The sequence below is a fragment of the Eptatretus burgeri genome, chromosome 13, assembly GCF_056783735.1.
Source record: "Eptatretus burgeri isolate ZD-2024b chromosome 13, Ebu_testis_v1, whole genome shotgun sequence".
In the NCBI taxonomy this organism is placed as follows: Eukaryota; Metazoa; Chordata; class Myxini; order Myxiniformes; family Myxinidae; genus Eptatretus; species Eptatretus burgeri.
In genome coordinates, this window is record NC_140973.1 from 8,664,262 (window position 1) to 8,689,415 (window position 25,154).

General features: G+C 45.7%; 1 protein-coding gene across 4 annotated transcripts in view; it reads right to left on the reverse strand.

Annotated features, from left to right (window-relative positions):
* The window catches only part of LOC147013789 (syntaxin-17-like), a 93,360-nt gene that overhangs the window by 8,063 nt on the left and 60,143 nt on the right, over positions 1 to 25,154 (reverse strand). For 2 of the 4 annotated variants that reach the window (XM_085851013.1, XM_085851011.1), the window contains 5 exons: positions 16,339 to 16,498; positions 8,771 to 8,860; positions 8,255 to 8,376; positions 5,808 to 5,858; positions 3,975 to 4,073 (listed from right to left, as the gene is read on the reverse strand). In XM_085851013.1, the coding sequence (XP_085707139.1) occupies positions 3,975 to 4,073; positions 5,808 to 5,858; positions 8,255 to 8,376; positions 8,771 to 8,860; positions 16,339 to 16,498 (522 nt within the window). Of the gene's footprint in view, positions 1 to 3,974; positions 4,074 to 5,807; positions 5,859 to 8,254; positions 8,377 to 8,770; positions 8,861 to 16,338; positions 16,502 to 25,154 lie in introns of all 4 variants that reach the window. The other 2 variants (XM_085851012.1, XM_085851010.1) reach the window with 1 other exon arrangement.

Here is a 25,154-nt window from a genome sequence, read left to right on the forward strand (position 1 = left end):
CTTCCAGTGGATAATGTGCTGCGTGCGGCACATTCTTAGAAATGCACTTTATAATTTTTGTAAAAAAAATTATTGATCACAGGAGAGAGAGACAGACACAGACACACACAGGTCAGAGACAGATCTTCGTCAAACTTTCAGTGCCGGGGCAAAAAAAAAAAATTTTGTGGGCAATTTTTTTTTGTAGTGTGATCCCTGATGATCCCTGACCCCATTCCTTCGTGGGTGTAGGGAAGTGTTTTAGCCCCCCCCCCCCCAAAACAATTCTTCAAAATGCCAACAGGATTAGAACACCACTGGGCAATTCCTGGTACCCCTGCTCATCAAAAGACAAGGAAGATGATTTTTACACAGACTATCACCAAAGGTGGTGCTATTTCAGTCACATGTTTAGGTATATCTATACTTATAAAAGCAAAAACGATCTGTCTCTCTGTCTGTTTGTATGTGTTCTATGCATGGCCACATCTTTTAAGTTCCAAACTCTTAGTGCAAATACAACTTTGTGTGTGTGGTAACTTAGGCTATGTGGCTGCAGCTTCACGCGGGGGTGGTGAGGGGGTAATTTACAGAGTAAATTCTCTGTAAATGTGTACTGTGTAGCGGCATTTGGTGTTGGTGGTGGTGGTGGTGGTGGTGGTGGCAGAGGGTATTAGAGCAGGAAAGATGAGAAGGGGGCAGGAGAACGGGGGAGGCAGGAGGGTGCCGTGGACAGAGGGCAGAAGAGCCAGTGGAGGGGGGGGGGTGGGGTAGAGTGGTGAATGATTAAAAACGGTAAGTTAAGGTGATGCCGCTTTGGGTTGATATAAATATACCCAGAGATGGGGAATCCCCCGCCATTGAAACTTTTTTCAAGATTGCCATCCCAGTCGGCCATCTTGGATCCGGCCACGCCCAAAATCAATAGGGTTCTTCCTTTTCAGGTGGTACATGTGACCCGAATTTCAAATCGATATGGCGAAAAAAAAAATTTCAAGATGGCCGCCCCAGTCGGCCATCTTGGATCCGGCCATGCCCAAAATCAATAGGGTTCTTCCTTTTCAGGTGGTACATGTGTGACCCAAATTTCAAATCGAAATGGCGAACAGTTTGAGTTATCGCACTCACAGCTATAAATGTTGACGCCCAGCCAGCCGGACGGACGGAAGGACAGCCGGACGGACGACCCGGGTGACAAATATCCCCCTTCCGCCATGTGGCTGGGGATAAAAACTCGAAAGCGCCTGCCTGTCCGCATCCACTTTGGGGAAAAAAAATTTTTGGCGATGTAAGGGGTGAGGAGGGGGACATTGTTAATGGGATGTTCATCACAGCCTTTTTTTTTTTTGTATACCTTGTCGAGGCTCGTATGAGAGCTAACACAACTCACAGCAAGGGGGCATGAAACAAGAGGGGCGGGAGTGGAAGGGACAAAACAGTGGGGAACAGACACATTAGGTGAACTGTGGAAGGGAGAGGGATGGGGATGGGATGGGGAACATGGTGAAGAGAAGATGGACATTACAGGGACTTTCAGGAAGGAAAGCAGGGGAATTGAAGGAGGTGGGCTTGGGTGGATTATCGGGGGTAGAAAAGATCGAGGATTTGGATGGGGGGAAGATAAGAGGTGGTGGTGAACAGCTGTTTTGAAAGCCTGGAGGGAAGAATGGGAAAGAATAGAGTGAGGAAGTTTATTCCAAAGGCGGGAAAAAAGAGGAATGAAAGAGTGAAGATGAGCAGTGATTCGTGATTTTGGTAGTTTTACCAGAAGGGGGTTGTTGGCAGACCTTGAGCGCCCTGTGGAAATGTGGTGGGGAGAAATCGCAGAGAGAGCAGGAGGGGCAAGGCTGGAGAGGAGTCGGTAGAAGACAGAAAGACCACCGACCAACCTGCGGTGATTGAGTGAGAGGCCCAAAGACTCAGCTTCATTATGGCAGTTGCCGATGATCTTAAATGCCCTGGTTTCGACAGCATGAAGCCGAGAAAGGTGGGAGGCAGGAGCACCAGCCCAGAAGGGAGAGCAGTACTCCATCAGGCTACGGACAAAAGCTTTGTAAGTGGTCAGGAGCTCAAGAGGGCCGAGGAAGGACTTTGCACGACGGAGGATTCCCAGTCGGCGACTGGCTTTTGAGGCGAGGTTGGAAATGTGACTTTCCCAGGAAAGGTCATGGCAGATAGTGAGACCCAGAAGCTTGAAAGAAAAGACTTCTTCCAGAGGATTGTTGAGAAAGTGGATGGGGGGGTTTCTAAACGGTCCTTTCGAAGAGACATAGTGAGAGTGTGAGATTTGTCTGGATTGAAAGACATGTTCCACGTGTTGGACCAGTTTGTGATTTTATCCAAATCTGCAGTGAGCAAAGAAGCTGCTGCTTGCCGGTCTGAGGGATGACAGATGGTACGGCAGAGGGTGGAGTCGTCGGCAAAGAGAAATAGAGGATTTTCCAGAGAGTCAGAGAGATCATTGATGAAAACCAGAAAAAGAACAGGGCCCAGAACGCTACCTTGAGGAACTCCAGCCTGCACAGGAAGAGGGGATGAAAGAACTCCATTTAGGGCCACACGTTGACTGCGACAGGAGAGGAAGTCTGCGAGCCATGAGTGGAGATGGCCTTGAATACCATGGGAAGAGAGTTTGGTGAGTAGGGCAGGGTGCCAGACTGTGTCAAAAGCACGTGATATGTCCAGGGATACGGCTCGGATTTCCTGTCTGGCATTGAGGACCTCCATCCATTGATGGGAGAGCAGAAGCAGTATATCCAGGGTAGAGTGACCTGGTCTGAAACCAAATTGATGATCGGAAATCAAGCCATTGGAGAAGAGGAAGGATTTCATGTCTGAAGCGATGATGGATTCCATAACCTTGCTGATGATTGGGAGAAGGCTGATTGGTCTGTAGTTACAGGGATCTGTTTTTGCACCTTTTTTATGCAGGGCAGTGATGTTAGCAGATTTCCAAGCAGATGGCAGATGACCTTAGGCAAATGAGAGGGTGAATAGAACAGAGAGAGGGTGAGCAAGAGCAAAATTTTGGCGATGTAAGGGGTGAGGAGGGGGACATTGTTAATGGGATGTTCATCACAGCCTTTTTAGATGCTGAACTGTGAATTATATACAAGAACACACTAAGAGGAAGATCAAAATAAAAATGGAAAGTCGTTTGTATTAAGACGTCATCTTCTTCAGACGTATTCAGGGATGGACGCACGGGGAAATTGAAACAGAGCTACAATCAGCCAATCAAATCGATCTTTGTGATTGCTGCAAAGTGTTACTTATTCACATTTCTCTTCCTGTGCAACGCCAGGTCAGTCTTCTCTTAACATGTATATTGAAATGTATGGAGCATGATGAGTGTGCCCCTGCCTGATCTCCAATGGAGATGAAGTCCTACACAAAAGCGTCACCTCCAACCCGGAGGCCTCAGCCTGGTGACTGTCAAACAGACAGAGATTACATGGTCATACATTGGTTAAACATCAAATGGAGCCGCCTATCCGGATTTCGGGCTTATTTACCCTCATCAAAGTGGCAAACCGCATAAATATCGAACCAATGATGACCACATTCATCGTTTAAACATCAATTGTACCTCCTGGCTGTAATGGTGAACATCAGCCATGGATTATGCCTCATGCCTGGCACGGTAAAACCGCATAATCCCCAAAGAACACAGACTGTTTGTTCTTTGCAGATTATGCAGTTTTACCGTGAGTTATAATCCGTGGCTCATGCTCACCATTACAGCCACGAGGTACGAGGTATACAAACCATATACCCCTCTGCTCCATTCCAGATCGATATAACAAATTGCATTCTTCTTATCAATATTTGTTGGTGAGCATGAACTGCAAATAAATCGACAACGACTTGTAATCCAAGCTCAGGTCGTGACAAATCGATCACACAAGTGCTTGTTTGGCATACAAGCTCGAAGCACATCGCATGCTGTTTAAGGTATTCAAGAAAAAAAAAATTTTAAGAAAAGAAAAGAGTACTTTTCGAAGATGTGTTATTTTGAATCGAGGGTTGTCTTGTGTAACTGTTGCTGCTGCTGCTTCTCTTCGATCATAATTTATTTCTTGCTCTGGAACGTGCTGCAAACATCGAAACACAAACCATCAGTTCAGTGTTGCTCGGCGAGCAACATGAATGATCCCTCGAGTTTTATGGTCCGAGTTTGAACCTCCAATCAGAACGCATCTCACAACAATGACTATAGCATGATGTATTAGTTCATCAGGAATAACCAACGGTGTAATCGAAGCACTGAACACATTTCCATGGTGCAAAGCGTCGTCACATTCTCACCAAGTCCTAAAAAAAATTTCCAAAGCTCATTTTATCCAGAACAAGTTGCCACTGTCACGAGGTACTCCCAAAACCACCCTTTCCTCGACCAAATTCTCCCACCAGTTATTAGCACAGGATATGCCAACTCTGAGAGGAAGAGAGTTCTAACATGTCCAAGCTTGTGCTAATGAGAAGCAACAGTTTGATTAAAATCCTATCAGGAGGATGGTACAGTCTCCAATGATGCAGTGACCCTTCTTTTTCATATATGGCATCTGGTTATGAGTGGCATCTTTTGCTGGGGCCGCAGCTGTGCCCTTAATGCAGTGTGCCCACTCCCCTGTAGGTTTTGATAGGAATTTGTAATTTGGCGACTGCTGGCAATAGCTCACCTCTTCACCAGTGGCCCACTCTTCCCATGCAAGGACACCATGGGATATTTAACATTCACATACTAATGCCGGCAGACGGGATGCCCAGTTTAACGTCCATCCGAGGGATGGCACACACATTGAATCACCCTGCCTGTGAAACACGGGTTAAAGTTTATAGCTGGGTCGGGATTCGAACCCAGTTTAGAAGTGAGTGTGCGTGCCTCTAATCCATGCTACCAGACGATGTAGTGAACCAATCGGTTGACAGTCTAAAGTTGCGTTCGGAAGCAAATTCACTGATTCCACAAATGACATTGTAGAATATCTTGCATCCACAAACTAATACTTCCAGATTGGACACCCAACTTATGTTCATCCAAGTGTTGGTACACTGTGATACAATATCCTGCCTGCAAAGCAGCAATCTCGCAGTTTTTGCCAGGTCGGGAATCTAACACACGACAGCTCAAAGGTAAGAGTGAGACCTCTTGAGCCGTCCTGCCAGCAATTAAACAATCTTGTCGATCGAAATACACGAAACAATGCTATGCTCGTACCCTCATGCCAATGGTCACATCAAACAGGACCAATCGACCTCGAAATTGTGTGCAAATGCTTCGGGCATCTCATGAGCTATCCCACTCCTTAGATCTCGATCCAAATCGACTGTTATCTTTATCACAATCCTTCGTCTACCTCTGTATCTAATTCTGTCGGTTAATTGAATTTGCACTCTTTGTGAAACCTTCCGGCACCTCAAGTGAAACAAATATTTTGTCAAACGCCCAGTTTTACCGCTAGCACATTGCCGAGAGAGATTATCACATAACTCCATTCTCCAAGTTCAAATCCTCAAGGCACAGGATAAGTATGAATGCTGCCATTCATCCTTCAATAAATGTGGTATCAAGCAAGCAGAATTCAGCTCTCAAAACAACCGCATAAAGGCATGCAGAGGCTTCGTATGAATGAGAGATTTTTCTGCCGTCCGTATGCAAGCCATTTTGAGCCTTGTCTCACACGAGTTGTAAATCTCATGTTCAGTCTATCATACACCAAACCAAAGCTTTGCATTCTGCCTTTCAGCTTTCTCACATGGAACGGACGACACTGGTGACTTCCGCCGCTAATTATCATCGAGTCGTCCGGCAAAAACGATCTTACCTGGGTTTTATGGAATTCGTCAAAAAGCAGAGGCGGTAGAGCCAAAAGATCCTGAAAAGGCAAAAACAATTCGTATCTGCAAGGAAATAGGTGAGAACTTGATGGAGTGCAACAAAATGAATGAAAACTAAAATAACACAAAGCAGGAGAAAAAAGGATGGAGCAAAAGTCATCAAAGTAGTTTCTGCTGAAACATAATTGTTTGGGAAAACACATCAACTCATTTTATGGCACACCTTAAGATTTGCCATTTTGGTGAGCTTGTGCCAGCACGATGGCAAAATTCCAAATTCCTGCCACCTTTGGTTGAACGTCGGGACTAGGCAGTGCGTTCGTGAAAGACGGGAAAAAATGTTCCCTGGCCAACCCCACAATAAGGTGGGAATTTTCGGGGCCCATAAAGTAGTAGTAGTAGTAGTAGTAGTAGTAGTAGTAGTAGTAGTAGTAGTAGTAGTAGTAGTAGTCGTAGTAGAAGTCATCCTCATCTTTAGATGATTTTTTTGAACCATTAAGATAACAAAACCACCCATTGGGTATTGGAGTAGCAATAGAATGTATTCCAAGTTTGATATCCATTTTGCAAACATGACATCATTACTGAAGATGGCATGAATGATTTGCAAATGTTTTTTTTTTTTAATACAGAACAAGCAAGTTGCCTGTGCCGGCGAGGGATTCGAAATGGGGTAGGGATGGAGAAGGCAAAAATGCAAATGGCATCTTCTGTCATCGAGCCGCCAAGCTGGGAGAAACAATTCCCAATTATTGCCACGTCTGATGCAATTCAAAAGCTCTGATGATGACGAGGTGCTCCATTTGAAACCATTTGTTCGATATATGTAGCTTTTTGGTGCCTAAACGGTCCGTAATACAAATTTTATATTGGTGTCAAAGCCAGTTACCGATTCCAAATTAATAGTCGGATTTAAGATCATTTCAAATTTGCTTGTTTGTATTTCCCCGATAAGATGTTGTTTTGACAAAATTATGGTTGGATACAAGTAATAAGGAAAGAAGTGGAGTACATAGCAAAAGGAGAGGGGGTAGAATAAATAAATAAATTCAATTTTGGTACGTAATATGTAGACATCAGTTAAACATCAATCCTTGAACATCAACTCGATCTGTTCCACCCAAGCACTGCCAGCTCTGAGGTTTCGTATGCCCAAATGTGTAAGAACCATTTGTGACCAATTTTGAAATTGATTCATGTCAGATCATCTTAAATTAAGTTTATTAACAGAAGTCCCCAGAAATAAATAAATAGGATGCGTTGTTACGGAAAGGGCACAATTTGCGTTTTCAACGCGATAGCGTAATTCCTGCACGGTACTAAATTTTCCAATCACCAATTCCTTATTTCAATTTGGCTAAAATAAACCGTCGTCGTATTACATCAACAAAGGAACGAACAGAAACACATCATAGTGTGGAAATTTTAACCTCCGAGCAAACGAGGTGCAATTTCAAATGAACTTCTCCCGCAAACCATAAGCATGTATTAAGGTTGATTGGGAGGGGAAGCGAGTAATATGTGGTTCAATTCATTATTTTCGATCGCATCTTAAACGAGAGCGAAGCTGATGGTGCGTCATTGCCAATCCCCACACTTCCCACCGAAATCAAAGTTGAAAGGCGGCAAAAGGTTCCACCAGGAATGACCCAATATCAAATTTAGAGTTAATTTTTTTTCTCCCGTTTTGACCCATGACCCCCGAGGGCATGAACCGGGGGTCGAATCCAAGAAATGTTTACATATTTCATGTGCCCACCCCCCCCCAATTTTGATTGCATATACAAAGTTTCATTTTAAAATGTGCCCGTAATCGCATTTTTTTGGTATTTGACCTTTTGACCCCACCCCATATGGCGGAGCCAAAAACGATACTGCTCCCGCACATTCTTGCCATGTGCTGATCATAACTTCCAATTTTGGTGAATTTCTGCCCACCCGTTTCGGACCAGATAGCGTGATGGACAGTCAGTCAGACAGACAGACGGGGCCGATTTCAATATCCCCCGGTTTTTTTTTTTTCAAACAACATGGGGTTAATGGTTAAACAAGGCAGACATGGTATTGTCCAGATTTAGCGTTCATATAAACCATGAAAAACCACACTTTTGTGCTGTCTTTGTTGATGCCTGTGGATGCACAGCTCTCAGACGCTCAGAAAAAGTTATAAAGCGATTCGATTGCTTCAAATCCACAAAATGAAATGGATGGAAGGAATCTGTGCTTATGTAAAACGGAACCTCCGGCCGGATAGGGGGCAAGGGGCTTGGGTGTGATGTTTTCTTCATCCAGAACAATGGGGGCAATGTATCAGACATCAAATATCTTGGGAGAAGGGGGAGCATCTCTTCCCCCCCCCCCCCCCACAAACATTTCCTCTTGATGTGTTGTATGCAAATATGCCTCCAAAGAACAGGAGATGATCTGGAATTACCTGCTGGAGTTTTTTCCATGAATCCTTAGCTTTGCACTGCGGAGGGATTATGGGAAGTGGGATCCACTTGCACTCTTCAACACTTTCCTCCCTTTCTCCCGGTGGAACAAAAGTAAATGAAGCTTCACCGGAAAAACAAAAATGAGTGTATGGATTCCAGGAACATTCATAAGAGACAAAAAGAGCATCAATCTGAAAGCGAATCAAATCTCTGACCTTGCAACTCATTTACTCACCACAACACTTCAGCTATTTATTTATTTATCGGCCACAATTTGTATTTTGTGTCGTGTTAAGGCTCATGGAGGAACCTAAACATATCTTTTATGCATACCAACTATCTTATGAGACATTGGTGTACTTTTAGATGAACAAACTACAAAAGGTGGTCAATGGACAAAAGAGCATATGGGATTCGAATCTGGCAACCCCAAAATCCTCAGCGTCACATTTTACATTGTCCACACACAAGTGCTAGTTACCTTCTACAGGATTCGAGGTTACGTGGTGACCTACCAGGCAGGCTCTGTGGCTCCCTGGAGGAAAATGGACTTGTTCTCTTGATAAGGTGTGTGTGCATCTCACCTGCCCAAATTGGGCCTCGGGCTTCAAAACAAAATTTTAAAAGTTGAAATAATTAATAATACATTTTTAATACAAAAAATATCTCGAGCAGTATCAAAGCATTACAAATGGTGGATTATTTATATAAACTTGAACAGAATTAAATTTATTTCGGTAAAAGTCATTACGTATAAATATTTACGATAAAGAAATGAAGATTGTCATTTTGAACTTTGAATGGCCCTCATCTTCTTTTAAAGGGCACAATTACTCCCATGTTCTTGTTGGATTAGCCAGGAGATGTTTTGGCCCAAGTCTTTCACGAACCGGATGGCCAGACCTGACGTTCGACTAAGCTTAGGGTACGAATTTAGAACTTGGCCACGGTGCCGGTGATAGCTCACCTACTCTTCGCGAAAGACACTGTGGGATCTTTAACGTCCACCAACTAATGCCGTCAAACTTGACTTTGTCCCTCATACATCTCAAAATACTCATATTAATACAAAATTTTGCCCCCTGGATTCTGTGTAATCGAACGCTCACAATTATTGGAATCTCATGATGAGGCCAAAGCACAAGGGCAGTTGCTTTCACATCACAGAGAATTGGTGTCTGTTTTCTGTATATCGAGTCAAGGCTCGGGAAAAAGCTCAAGCAAAAACAAAACAGACCAGAACATCATCATCTAATATATAAAAGGAGTTCGGTCTCTGTGTGCGTGCATGCGTCCGTCAACAATTGTCCTATAGGGGATACCACTAATCAAGCAATAATGGTACCCCCAAGACAGCTCAGCATAGCAATACACACATACGAGTCAAAATTTGCTAATGCGTAACATTGCCTTCATGGAATTCGGTACGTTATAATTTTGCCGCTTTTTTGGATACCTTTGCCCAGTGTCGAATATTCTATTCCCACTACATAGTTACATATCGTAGGACACGTCCGTAATAAAGTGCGTGGCATCGAAATTCATCGTTTGTCCGATTTTACATATCTTGTTCCGAAAAACGTTGATTCAAATGCACTAGTTTTGTGACGTCCGCGTAGAACGCATTTGCATACCCCTAGTAACCGTACTCGCATACGTCTATTGGAATATTAATCACCTTTCCCCCAGAGAATATGTTCAGAATCCTTTGTTCTGCAACACGTTTCGCCGGAAAGATCGACGAATTGCTTGTACGGAGCGATGTTTGCTCGGTTCACGTGCGTAATATGTGTCCGTCAAAGTTTCACGGGGGAGCATAAATGATGATAAGCTTTACTATTTAGCTGCATTGCAATAAAGATATCAATTATATGTATTACATCGTAATTGTAGTATACCGATCTGCATGAATCGCCTCTATTGATGGCCGATCGTGCAAAACAACGTCCGACGAAACTGATGATGCAGGTCTGTCAATTTCTTACGCACGTGAAAGTGGTCTGCAGGTCATGTGAACGAGGTACAACAGAAGTGATGACGCTATAGACGTGTGCCTAGTGGTACTGCACAAACAACACGTCATTTTTTTCCAATGAAGAAGCCCGTAATGGCCGTGATATCTCTGCTATTATGTGAAAACGGCATTTTATCCCCTCATGTTTCGGTCAAACCTGACGTACGTTAACCCCACTTTTTTGGCAAACATTCTATATTTTCTTCGTTTTTCCAGTGACTGGAAGCGTTTATAATGAGTGAAACCCAAAAATGTGGTGTCAAATGATTCCAGAAGTGACGAATTGAGCGGAATTATTTGAATATGATTTTTCTGACCGGCTGTCACGCTTTTGTAACGCATTAGCAAATTTTGACTCATATACACATGTATGTACGTGCAAGCACATAACGTGCTGCACATACATGCATGAGGAGAATTTGATTCCTGGCATGGCCCGTGCCTAATGCATACCCCCAGACAGTTTGATCAAAAGAAGGAAGAGAGGGGGAAGGTGAGATTTTTAACCTTTGCCGCCGAAGGTGAAGGAGGTTATGTTTTCACCCCCTTTCTGTCTGTTTGTTTGTTTGTGTGCAGGATATCTCAAAAAGTTGTGGACAGATTCAGACGAAACTTGGTGGACATGTTAGGTGTTAACAAGAAAGAATCGATTCAATTTTGCTGAAGATCCGAATCTGATAATTTTTTTAAGTTATTCTTTACCATTGACAGATAGGGCTAAACTAATATATAACACGATATCTCAAAAGGTTGTGGACGGATTCTGATTAAAAAAAACCTGGTGGAGACGTTGTGTGTGGCAAGGACGAATTGATTCGATTTTGGTGAAGATCTGAATCGGAATCTGGATACGAGAATTATTAAATTTTTTAAGTGATTCTTCACCATTGAGAGATAGGGCCAAAAACGGCATCGTGTGCTGTACACCATGATATTTCAAAAATGTAATGGGCCCGATATGTTCTTGTGGATCAGGCTTTACATGGCAGAGGTATGCGCTCCACTGAATGCTCTTCCAGTTTTTATTTATTTTGATCTTACTTGTGTTGTATATTATTTGAAATTCAGCATCTAAAAAGGCTGTTATGAATATCCCATTAACATTCTCCCCCTCCTCGCTCCCTGAGTGTCTTGCTCGGCCGGTATCAAAACACTGCCTAATTTAATCCCCCCCACCCCCACCCATTAACAACAACCGTTTTTTCTAGCAATTACGCAAAGATTGGTATTCCCATCAGCAAAACGACGGGTCTTACATTCTAATCACACTAAAATACGCAATTTGGTGTCTGTCTGTGTCTTTTTATGACCGTGATACATTCGGTTGTTACTTACACAATCTCAACCAAACTTGACAGGACTAAGGGTCACATGGTGGAGGTTGTAGCGACTTCATTTGCCCCCCCTCTCCAAGGAGGTTTTCTGCCTTGGGCGAAAACCGTATTAAGGTGTATATCCGTGTTAAGATAGATAATCATGGCGTTTTTCCAAGGCCGCATCTAATTACAAAAGTAACAACAATACCAATAATATTATCATAATATTAATGTCATTACAAAACAATATTAATACTACTAGTATCCCCTCTCCCCAAGGGGTTTTTCCTTCTTGGACAAATGCCATGTTAATGTGTATGAATCGCTTATTGTGGGGCACCCCTCCCAGAAGTAAAAATATTATAAACCACAAACACGTACAATTACCTTTTCAAACAGTCGCTACTGCTGTTTAACAACAAACTGAAAGAAATCTGGAGGAATTCCGACATGCTTGAGGCATTCTATGCTTTGCACATCCACCATATACTACCAGATGCGAGCTTAGATCTACTGTAATCGATATATCCCAGAAAGGATAATAACATGACCCTTCCTGCTACTCCCACAGGGAGTGGGTGTACTAGTAACAGAAAAAGAACAATGGAAAAGGTCGGGAGGACACCAGTAGCAGGGTTGAGGGACAAAGCAGAGGGAGATGTGGGGAATATAGAGATGTGGGAAAGAATGAGAACAAGGGAGGACACACGGGGTGAAAAGCTTGACCCTGTGACAGATTCTCAATCATAGAAAGGGAAGTGAAAACTGGGGAAGACGCAGAAATGGAACAAAACAAAAAAAAATGAAGAAGAGGATGAGGGGTTGGGAGGGAACCCAAGAATAGGTGGGCTTGGGGAGTATTGATATTAATGAGCGTATGTGGATGGTGACTTCAAACCCTGGAGGGAGGCATGAGATTGAAGAGACTGAGCCGGAAGTTGGTTTCACAGGTGGTGCCGGGAGGAGGGGGGAGGGGGGAGTTGTGAGAGGAACGAATGAGTAGAGGTGAACAATGAATCTGGAATATCGGGGTTTCACCAGAAGGGGGTTACTGGCAGAACACGTGCAACTTGCCCAAAACTGGGGACAGAAGGTGCAAGTCCAGGGGTGCGAGCCAGAGGGGAGAGCAGTATTCCATCAAGCTGCGGATGGGTGCCTTGTAAGTCGATAAACGTTTAGAAGTGTCAAGGCAAGGCTTTGCATGATGAAGGATGCCCAGTCGGCAGCTGGCTTTGAAGGTCAACTTAGATATGTGGTTTGCCCAAGAAAGATCATGGCTGATGAGGAACCCCAAAAGTTGAAGTGATTGAAATCATTTGCCACAAACATTGCTCCCTCTGCTCTCTCGGTCCTCCAACCATCCATAATACTGTATTACTCCAAAATGCACGCATTCTTCCAGTTAATCCCGTTCTCATTAAAGGTATAAAATCCAGGCTGATTACACACCCAAACTCCTTTGTTCCTCATTTCTCCCATCTGTGGAACTGCCTTCGAGGGTATTCTTTCCCATTATTCCATACAGGCCGTCAGAGGCAAACAGCGCACCACCACATCATGTCATACCCATTATCTTTTTACCCCCATTAACTCTTCCTAACCCAACATCCAAATTACTTGCAGGTTAGATTAGTGTTTCCTCCCTTCCTCACTCTCCTTCCCTGGTTGACCATTCCCTTGCTTATTGTGTTCAACTGTTTCCCCACTGGCAGTTCCATACGATCCCAATCACCTCGTTCTATCATGACTCTCCATCTTGTAAATAAAAAACAATTGTCGTGCCTGTTGCTCAATCATTCGGCCAAAGGATTTCATAATAAGAATTAAAATTTGATGAAAACACCAATAATGTTTGTGTCATTAAGAGGAACCACTGATCTTTGAGGAATTTCACCGAAAAAAAAAATGTATATTCGTTTTACTTTTCTTTTGCAATCACTTCAGAAAAAAAAAACGAGAATGGCACTCGGAAGAACTCATACCTCCACCGGGCCGAACAGTTTACGTTTTGTATCCCACTGATAGATCGGATGTGAATCCAGGCCTGAACCAAAATCTAATGGGCTTGTTTTCATCACCAAACCAACTCATCGACCTATTTTTGTCATAACTTGTCCATAACTTTTTGAAACATCATTCTATATATCATTTTTAGCTCGCCTGTTCGAAGAACAGCGTGAGCGTGAAAATATAAAAGCTTTTGGTGCAAGTTATTTTTTCCTTTCTAATGTTTTTATCTACCACACTATTTTTTATATGCCCGATATATATATATATATATATATATATACATACATATATATATATATACATACACACATACATATATCGGGGCGTATTTTGTGATACCGGTCGCCGTCCGTCCGTTAGTCCGTCTGTCTGTCTGTCCGTCCGTTCCTGTCCGCACTCTAACTCCCAAAGTTTTCAACTTTCACGTTTCATATTTGGTACATAGGTACAGACTGTGGAGACGGTGTGTCACAACATACGTTCGTCATCTAAAGTAGTTGCCATGGCAACCAGGATGCTGTTTTCCATCCGTTCCTGTCCACACTCGAACTCCCAAAGTTTTCAACTTTCACGTTTCATATGTGGTACCTAGGGTCAGACTGTGGAGACGGTGTGTCGCGACATACGTTAGTCATCTAAAGTGGTTGCCATGGCAACCAGGATGCTGTTTTCCATGTCGTAGCACAATTCTGTATATACTGTTATGGCTGTGGAAATTCGCAATTCACCATAAAGGGTCCTTAGATCAGTTATGATGCTAAGTTTATGTGCAGATATTTCCCCACCGTTGTTTAAAGGGAATTTGTGTGATTCATCGGGCTGTGACTCTGAGATAGCCATTTTTCTTTTCTATCGTTATTTTGAACAAACCTCCACGCAAGCAACAAGCCGCGTTGAAAACTGTCGAACAAAAAGGGAACCAGAGGAGTTCCGATGGGCGCGCAGATTTTTCCCGCCTGTTTCTCCGAGGAGTGTGACGGAGGCAGGGGGAGGGCAGCTCGCCGCCGATTGGTGGTCGGGGTGAGGGAACGCCCATTTTCGGGAACCTTCTCGAAGGGAGGTGGAGCCAAAAACGGGGAGGAGCGAAGGGCGGAGCCCCGCGCTATACAAGGCGGACCGCGCGCTAGGTCCAGGAGCTCTCTCTGTCTGGGTCGTCGACGTCATTCTCTCTCTGGTCCATGAGCTCTCTGTGTTGTTGACGTCACCCTCTCTCTTGGTGGCCAGGGTCGAGGTCGAGCTCTCTCTCTCATCTCTCATCTCTCATCTCTCATCTCTCATCTCTCTCTTGCGCTCGTGGTCCGGCGAGCGGCCTGTTGGTGGAGACGCGGACGGGAGGCGCAGCAGTGCCGGCTGTCTGGTGGACCTGCGCATCCAGAAGAGGGGTGCCGGAGAGGGTTCGCCGGCCGCATGGGAGGCCGGAACCAGGCGCGACCACGCTGACGGTCGTGGGAGAGGGACTGGACGACCACTAAAGGGAGGTCTTTTCTTTTGTTTGTGCGTGTGTGGGTGGCGCCGTGTCCGACAAGTAAACCTGTGTAAGTGCCTATACATTGCTAATAATAATTATAGTCGGTGGTATTGCTTTCATTGCTTTCTTGCCTGTATCTGTGTTTCATTTTGATTTGCCTTGCTTGTAAATACGTGCATGATTCCTTGCTTGTGTTGTGTGTGTAATATGTGCTTGCTTATAATAAATGTCCTTGTGTGAAATGTATCCCGTTCGTCGTCTTTTTCCTTTTTGAAAGTGCCATCTTGAATTGCGGAATAAATTAGTAGTGGGTTTTGAACACCCGGGTAAAGAAGAGAATCTGATCCGTCGAGGTCGGCGATAACACTGCTCGGTTATCACTGTAGCACGGAACGGACCGCTTAAGCGGTTCGTGTCCTCGGCCGACCTGCGGGGAGGTACGATCGCCCGGTCGACTACTCGCGCAGGTTCTTAGGTAGGTCGAATTTGGCGAGCAACCCTATCCTGCGCGGGTGGGCAATTGGCATGATCGTGGTGAGGTTAAACCCCCACCCGTGACTGGCTCCTGGCGGTAGTTCCAGGAGGGTCACGACTGAATTTTCCGTCCAGTGGGCAACGCGGTTGCGATTGGAGTTACGCAATCGCTCGCACGTCTGGCGGGCCAGAATTCGTAACAATACCTTCTTGTTCGGGCGTATATTGTGCTCACTTGCGCTCTTGTTACTGATTACAATATACAAATACATATATTGGTTTAAAATTATACTTCACTGCAATGCTTTATAAAAAAATATTAATTATTATACGAGTCTTTTTAAAACGATAAATGTATAAACACGCGAACATTGGGTGGCTTTGACACCAACTCTGGTTAGTCCCATCTCTCAATGGTGAAGAATCACTTTAAAAATTAAATTCTCGTATTCAGATTTGGATCTTCACCAAAATCTAATCATTTTGTCCTTGTTACACACCCAATCTGTCAACCAAGTTAGTCCAAATCCATCCACAACTTTGAGATATCCTGGTCACAGACAAACAAACAGACGGGGGTGAAAACAAACTTCGTCCACCGTTAGTAGCACAGGCAACCATCTCAAGATATCTTGATGAGATAACTGTAATTGTGTCATTACACAGAATGTATATAATTCTCCTGCAGGGCATGTGATTAAAAAAATAATTTTAAAACCATTTGCAGGTCCTGAACAAACACCGGTGAAAGCAACGTAGTAAAGAAAGAGCCGTATGTCGGTCGAGTGCCAAGTTGCCCACGGGTTGTTTGCGGCCCTTGGGGTGTGTCCAGAGCGAGGATGGCGAGGACCGTGTCCAGAGCCCGGCGTCGAGGAGGATTTGTGCATTTCTCAAATGCCGGCAGGTCGGATGGTTGCAGCAGCGCCCGCAGTTTGCACAACTCTTGGGCACTCGCTTGGATCTGCTGCAAGGGATTGGGTAAATAAGAAACTGGTTGCTTCTGCCAAAGATTACTCCAGTAACCCTTATTCTGAGAAGAGCCGGAGATATCAGACATAAATTTGTGTATGTGTAGTCATTAAGCATAATGTATCATTCTGTTTGCTAACCCCTTTTTTTGTGTCTGTCTGTCTCTGTCTCTGTCTCTCTCTGTTCCTATCTCCCCTTCTTGCTCGCCCCTCCTCCTCCTCTTCTCCCTCCACCTATTCACTCTCTGCACCCTCCCTCTTCACTCTCCCTCCCCTCCCCGAAAAACCGAAAATTTCGGTTTTTAGAAATACCACCTTAGTTGTTGACTTAGGGCCTAAGTTGACCTTAAAACAATTGGTTGGTTCAATTCAGTGACCTGCAATATAAATCTTCAAATTTCAAGTCAATCGGATGAAAATTGAGGATTTTAGAAACCACACCTGAGTTGACCTTTGGCCTACGTTGATCTTTTGACCTCAAAACAACAGACTTCTTGCGTATGACAAACTACCATGTGGTAAAGATTTGTGAAGATCAGTTTAAAATTATGACCTGTAGGCGATTGAAAAACGGACAAACAAACAAGAAAAAGATGTCGTACAGAGCACGATAATTGCAAAATCCACTCCCCCCCCCCACCCCCTCTCCAAAGGTTGCCATAGATACATCAAATTCTCCATTTCATCAAGATTAAAATTGACAATCTTCATCAAAGCTCAAATTTTTTTTTTCTCTAACAATTTTTTTGGGGGGGGGGTGGAAATCACTTGAAACATGTAGAAATGCAAAAATAAAAATTTTTTTCTCTTACTTTTTTTTTGGGGGGGGACCAAGTCCAAAATATAATGGCATGATCCTTGGACCATACCTAAACCCCCCCCCCCTCACCAAGTTTCGTCGAAATCCGTTGGAGTTTTTCCGTAATACTGTTCACAAACAAACAAACAAAAAGGGGTGAAAACAGTAACCTCTGATCTTCGATGGCGGAGGTTAATAACAAAATCGACTGACCATTGTACTTGAAAAATCTTCGATTTTTTTGCAAGTAACAAACGAACAGGAGTGAAAACATAACCCCCTTCCACCTTCGGTGACAGGTAATAATTGGATATTACAGGGAGACCTTGAGAACAACAAAGGTAACTCGAACTGCCATTTTATAACTGCTGGCAGTGATGACCGGGTATAACAAGTGAAATCCTTCAATACAGCGCGTGTGGTGAAGCAAATGAGTACACTAATGTTAAAATATGCAATTTATGCTTTTTCAGTTGAAAAACAATTAAAAAGTGTACTTAATATTTGAAATGTAAAAATCTTGTTATTATTGTGATAAGCACCTTTATATATAACAGAAGGAATGAAATCGTTCGATACAGCGTGGCAGGGGGCCGCAAAAGAATGATAGCATAAGAAGAACTTAGCTTTCAGCATTCGGCGATCGGCGCAAAATGCGATGGTGGGCAGAAATGACGTCTTTCGGCGCGAAATGCGATGGTGGGCGGAAATGACATCTTTCGGCGTGAAATGCGATGGTGGGCGGAAATGACGTCTTTCAGTGAGAAATGCGATGGTGGGCGGAAATGACGTCTTTCGGTCGTTCATACATGAGAGGGGTGCGTTTCTTGGTTTTTTTCCCGTCAAGCAATAAATTAAATGCTTTTCACATATATAACACATTAGTTTCACAAATTTCCATTGAAATACTCGGGTATTTCCGTCAATTCTCGCTATTTCCGTCTCGGTTACGCACTGCCATCTATCGGACGGCCGTCATTGGCTGTCTTGAGGCACGTGGGGGGGGGGGGGACACCAGAGACGTGGTAGACACGGGGGACATTTCAAACTCGGTGCAATTGTATACAGCGCACGCGCTGTAAAAAGACGCCCTGCTTTGATACAACACGGGATTGACGAGTTACGGACCTCGTAACAGGCCGCATGCAATCTATTTATTACGTATGCAGTTGACCCTTTTTCCTGGGGCCATAGTCGGTATCAATTGAAATGCTGATACTCTACCCTCAAGCTCATCCAGGTACAGCCAAGTAAGTCTTATTCAAAATTTTTTTTTTTGTAAAAGCTCTCAGATTCAAGCAATTAAATAATTCTGGCTGATCAGGTTGAAATTTAAAAAGTACATTCCCCAAGTCTACTGTATCATAATTGTGAAGTTTCATGTCAATTGATGAAGCGGTTCAAGAGAAATAAACTTAAAAAAAAGATTTTTGTTCAATCCAACAGCTGCCAGACCATGTGACATATTCATCATTCATGAACACCCTGATATCCCCAAGGCTTGGGGAGGTAATAGAGGGCTGGGACTCAGATTTAAGTTACTTTAGAACCATCATCCTCACGTGGCTGTGAGTTTGCATCGGTTTTCGCAGGGGTGCTGCGGTGCCGCTAATGCAGTGCCCCATGTCGGTGAGAGTGGGACTTTGGAATTTATTTATGGTGCCGGTGATAGCTCACCTTCTCTTTGCAAAGAACACCGTGGGATCTTTAATGTTCACTAACTAATACTGGCAGACGGGACGGCAGTTTAATGTCCATCCAAGGGACGGCACACAAAATCACCCTGCCACGTGAAACACCGGGATGACAGTTTATAGCTGAGTCGAGATTCGAACCCAGGAAAGTATCTATCTAAGAACCGAAACAATGGGTCGGCCCAGTATCAAGCACACACCCAAAGTGTACGTGTCAAAAATTCCCTAAAAATTCCCATTCGTGCAAGCATGATGAACACAAGGGTGTGGAAGACAGTCACAAGAGGTGAAAGTTGATTGATGGTGGCGATGATTACACTTCAACCCTTTTTGAAAGGTCCTCAGGTTTCATGGGTCTATGCATTCAAAATTACAGGAATAGATCACAGGAGGCTCTCACAGTCAATCCGTCAACACATTTTCCTTTTAGTCGTGAAACCGACAGTATGTTTACCTTTGGTCATGGCAACAATGGTATATTTTGATTTTGTCATTTAACAACATATTTACCATTAATCATGAGAGAGTGCCAACAATATACTCACATTTATTTATTGCAATGACTGTTTTTAATCATGTGAGGCACAATATTTTTAAAATATATATATTTTAATCAAGCAAGAAAGGAAAGGCTTCGTATACAGTACGACAAAAGTTGCTTTACCATTATCACCGAAAACAGTGTACTCACACGATAGAAATATATCCAATTAAAAAATTATGTTTGTATATATACAATGGGGTGACATGGCAAGTACACTCACCTCTAAGCTGCATAGTCTGGGTTTGAATCCTGACCCAGCTTTACACTCATTCCGGTGTTTCACAGACAGGTTGGTTAATCAATGTGTGTGCCATCCCTCAGATGGACGTAAAGCCAGGTGTCCCATCTGCCAGTATTAGTTGGTTGATGTTAAAGATCGCACGGTGTCCTTCGTGAAGAGTGGGCAAGCTATCACCTGCACCATGGCCAAATTACAAATTACCTCCGTAACTACTGCTGGGGAGTCAGTGGCAAACCACCGAGTACAACACTTGCCAAGAAACTGCTTAAGCAGCACAGACACTGTAATAGATTGTGGCACATCAGAGAGATCTATACAACAGACCGATAGGTTTGTGGTGGGTATCTCGTGATAATTGATACTCGAGGCATTTTAGAAATAACACATGAATTATGACCATCAAAAAAGTCGTTTTCTCTCTCTGGGTCTTCATACCATGAGGTCATTGAACAGGATTGTGTGTGTGGTGTATGTGTGAGATTATATATATATATATATATATATATATATATATATATATATATATATATATATATATATATATATTGTTACGGCTGTGGAAATTTGCAATACACCATAAAGGTCCCCAGCTCAGATATGATGCTAAGTTGATGTGCAGATAGGTCCCCACCGTTGTCGAAAGGGGTTTCTTCGTGTTCACCGGGCTGCGACCCTTTGAGATGGCCGTTTTTATTTCGCTATCGTTATTTTGGCCCGACAGAGCACGCTACAACCCTTTCCACCGCAAAACCGTCCGAAAACGTCGAGCGAAGGCCCAGTGAAAAGAACTGGGATGACGCTCGAGTTTTCCCGCCGTTTTTGCGCCGCCAAGGCTGGCACGAGAAGCGGTGAGGAGCTCGCTCGCGATTGGTGGCCACGGGGCATAAGGCGGTCAGAGTGAAGACACGCCCCTTTTCGAGAAGCTTCTCGAAGGGAGGCGGAGCCAAAAACGGGGAGGAGCGAAGGGCGGAGCCCCACGCTATATAAGGCGGACCGCACGCGGTGTACTCTCTCCCTCTCCCTCTCCCTCTCCCTCTCCCTCTCCCTCTCCCTCTCCGTCTCCCTCTCCGTCTCCGTCTCCGTCTGTGTCTGTGTCTCTCGTCGTCGAGCTCTCTTCTCTTGGCGATTCGCGCAGCTCGCGTTCAGTTTAGTTCGTGGTGGTTCTTCTCCTTCGAGCAGCTAGTTCGTGAGCTCGGGCTTCTTCTTTTCTTGGGACACAGACGGGAGGTGCCGCCTTGCCAGCTCAGGCGCGCAAGCCTGCGCACACGAGAGGAGAGCTCGCCGACCGTCGCACCACAAGGGTGCAGGTAACCAGCGTCGGTCTCGTGGGCCCATTCGGTCATCTACGGCCCACGGCCATAAAGGTTTACGAACCCCGTCTACCCCCTTGCCTATGAGGGGGTCATTTCTTTTGTTCTGTGTGAATGATGTGGCGCCGTGTCCGTAAGTAGAACCTGTTTAAGTGACTGTACACTATAAGCATATTCGGTGGTATTGCTTTTGTTTCCATGCTTTTTCTGTATATTGCATGACTGCCTTGGCTGTACATACGTGCTGTATAAATAAATGTGCTTTGTTTGAATGTATCCCATTCGTCGTGTCCTATTTCCCCTTTGAAAGTGCCATCTTGCATCGTGGAATGAGTAGTGGGTTTTGAACACCCGAGTGAAGAAGAATCACTGAACCGTTGAGGTCGGCGATAACACCGCTCGGTTATCCCTGTAGCACGAAACGAACCGCTTAAGCGGTTTGAGTCCTAAGCCGACCTGCGGCGTGATGCAACCCCTCAGTAGGTTACCCGCACGGGTATTTAGGTATATCGACATTCGGCGATTCACCCTATTTCGCGCGGGTAGAATGCGGACTGGGTTGTGGTGAGGTTAAACCCCCACCCGTGACTGGCTCCTGGCGGTAGTTCCAAGGAGGGTCACGACTGAATTGTCCGTCCGGTGGGCGATGCGGCTGCTATTGGAGTTATGCGGCCGATCGCACGCCAGGCGGGCCAGAATTCGTAACACTGGTGTCAGGAGTGAGATTCAAATCCATCCCGCCTCCAACTAAATTCATGGAACCGGGTCAGGGGTGAGTGAAGCGACCCTCCGTGTTCCCCAAATTACGAGCATTTAAATTATTCCGCGAAATAAGATGGCTTTTCAAAGCGAACGGGTGCCGGGTGGATTAGATATGTATTATAATGTAGGATCCATGGCCGGACGGTTCTTTGTATAATTTTAATCAATGGGGGAGCTCAACCCCATATACTGAGCACGGACTTTGCCGGAACTCGAAGTCGCACAATAACGGCGCTGCCGCATCTCAGCGCAACACGGAGCGGGCTGCTATTAATGCCACAGGGCCACTTGACACGAGCCAGCTCATAACAATTTTGCTGGCAGAAATGAAAAAAAAATGCGCGCGATTTGATGGATTGCATGGATGCGCACACGAAGGCATTCAGGAGCGATATGCAAAGCCTGCAGGCGGGAATAATGGCATTTGCGTGCAACTAAGCGCGGACGGTGGAGTGCAAAATGGCGGCGCCACGTGTTGGAGCGAACGAGCTGGGAGGGAGTGCAACGGCTGTCCGGCCCGCAATGGAAGCGGGGAGGACAAAATAAGACGGGAGATAGACCGAGTCAAGAATTAATTAAATAAAACGGAGAAAACAGAGACGAGGATCCAGGAAGAAACTAATATGCATGAGGTGACTGAGTTGGCAGAGACACGGGAGAAAGAGGGTGAATTAGACGGGGGTAAGAACGAGCACACACACATTGAGGTGGTGAGGGACCATGAGGGCGAGCTGGCAGACTGTGTCGTGACCCGATGCAAGCTGCTGGATAGCCTCCTTCGGGAACGGAGGGAGACACTATTCTCCCTTGAAGCTGATCGCGACCAGGTGAGTTCGATCGGGTCAAGCGAGGTAGAGGGGGCAAGTGCTGTTGACAGGTGCACGAGGAGCTTGGGGGTCATGGAGACCCCGGGACCCCTTGTGGTGGCACGAATCCCCAGTGGTTGCGAGTGTGGTCCCGGTGTGTGTGGTGTCGAAGTGTGTGCTCACAAGTGTGGTAAATTGCGTGCTTCCCAGCACGCCGTGCGGGAGTGAAGGGGTGTGTGTGACGGAGACCCCGTGCATGAGTGAAACCCTCTGTGTGAATGAAACAGCACGTGTGAGTGAAGCAAGGTGTGGAAGAGGAACAGCGTGTGTGAGGCCGCTGTATAAAAGGGAGACGACAGTGGGCATGAGGGAGCACGCAGCCGCATCTCCGAGAGCGAGTGTAATGGTGAGGTGTTTGAGTCTCGTGACACGCGAGAGTTTGAGCGCGTGGATGCAATGGCGACGAAGACGGCGACAGGTGAAGGACAGAGGCCGGGGTAGCGGCCGTAGCTGGATTGGGGACCGCGCCGGGTTTACCCAGCGGCGAGCGCGAGGTTCGTGTCCTGCTACGAACGAGACCGCCGCGTGCGCGCTTGCGGGAATGAAACCCGGTCCGTAAACGCCAGCGGTGGATTTGCCGATCCCGCGGACTGAAAAAAGCTAGGCTGGATAATGGATTTGGACCGGATGGGTTTTCCACACGAGCATGTGTGTGAAGCTCCGACAGGCAGAGCACATGTGTTCATGTAGGGAACCCCTCGAAACGCGAGGCTTGTTTTTTGATGCGCGGGGTGACGTCATGGCTGCACGTAGGGTTGGAATCCGGCAGGAGGGGTATCCCTGCCGGATGGTACCGTCCAAGAGGGACAAGGTGCTCAAACAGCTGCCATGACGTCACGCCGAAAGGTGCGCGGTTGTGAATTGCCGCGCTGGTGCACAGGTTGCGAGTTGAGGCGCTGGTGCGCGTGCATTAAAAAAAAAAAAAGCAAGCCTCGCTTCGGGTGAACAACATTTCCGGGCAAGGGGTGGAAGACCCCCCTGCAAGGGCACAGGATACCACTAGTTAGGGGGGATGGGTTAGTGAAAGTTAGACCGGTCTCATGGGGCAGGGATAAATCCTCATGGGGCCCATGGAATGGATTAGTTGGAGGGATTCAGTTTAGATTTAGGATGGTAGAGAGAAAAAGGGATTATTTGGAGACAAAGACTGACTTTGGATGTGTAGAGGGGACGTAGCTTAGCTACGTAGGTTAAATGGAGCGTGCTGTAGTTTAAGGGATGACGAGGGAGCACGAGGTAGTTTGGGGTTTTAGTGAGCAGAATGGCAGTGATCAGCGATGGAATATGTGAGAAGAGGAGTGGAAATGAAACTTGATGAGTGAGTGAGGCCAACGAGCCTGTGTGTATGGAGCGAATGGGGAATGCATGGTGCGATGAGTGATTGGGGGGAGGAGTGATTCCCGCCCAAGGGACCTCGGGGTCAGTATAATGTGAGTTCGGGGGTTAGTTAAATTTATAAAATGGAGGTCGTTTTGCTGTTGGTGGGAACGTAGGCTCGGACCCCATTTGGAGGGGTGCAGGAGCCCTGTTGACGGGCTGGGAGCGTGGCTACGAATGGTGAGTATCGCTGAGTGGGTACCCCGGGCACCGGGCTAGTCGGCCGCGGTAGGCCAAGGGTCCAGTGGGGGCCGGGATAGTGTAGTGGGCACGGGTGGCCCGCATGATGCGGGGCCCGGGGCGCCATATGCCACGGGGGCAGTGTACTGGGCACGGGCGACCCTCGGAAAGGGACCCGGGGCACCAACACGCCACGTGGGCATCGAGGGGGAGTCGCCAGGGAGGGCACTCCCCGTTTTTAGGGAGCTGGTAGGCTTGGAGGGAGTGTAGTGCCCGGGGTGCCATTGTAGGAGAATCGGCAGAGGGTTGTTCCTGCCAAGGGAGCCACGCATCCCAGCCCCGAAACCGTGTGAGGGCACGGGAGGAAAATTGGAGGGCGAGGCTCGAAATTGTGAGGACACCAACACAGGCGACGGGAATCTGGGTTGATAGAACCGACAGTTTAAGCGAGAGGCGCTTGTTGAAAGCCCCGGGATAGTTTCAAAGTTAAATGGTTAGGGTAGATTTGGAAGTGTACCCCTCCACACCATCCATCCATTCGCTCTCGTTGTGGGCCGCTGGACCCACTTTTGGCAAAGATCGCTGAAATCTGAGGAGGCTGTTCTGAGGCTTCATTGGGCCTCGACACAGGATGCTAGCTCTCCCTTATTCCCCTCCAGTAAGGGAACGTAGGGGTTGGGAGACGGCTAGATGACAGGATAGGTTAGCCGAACAAGGACGATAAGGAGGGTTAGGAGACGAAATTATAGTGGGGGAAGTAAAAATAAAATAAAAACAAAAAAATAAGTTTGGCCTAAATTCATTTTTGACATATTAAGGGGGTGGGTATGGACAGAGACAGGCAAAGGCGATAGGTTGGGAGGGAGACAGTAAGGT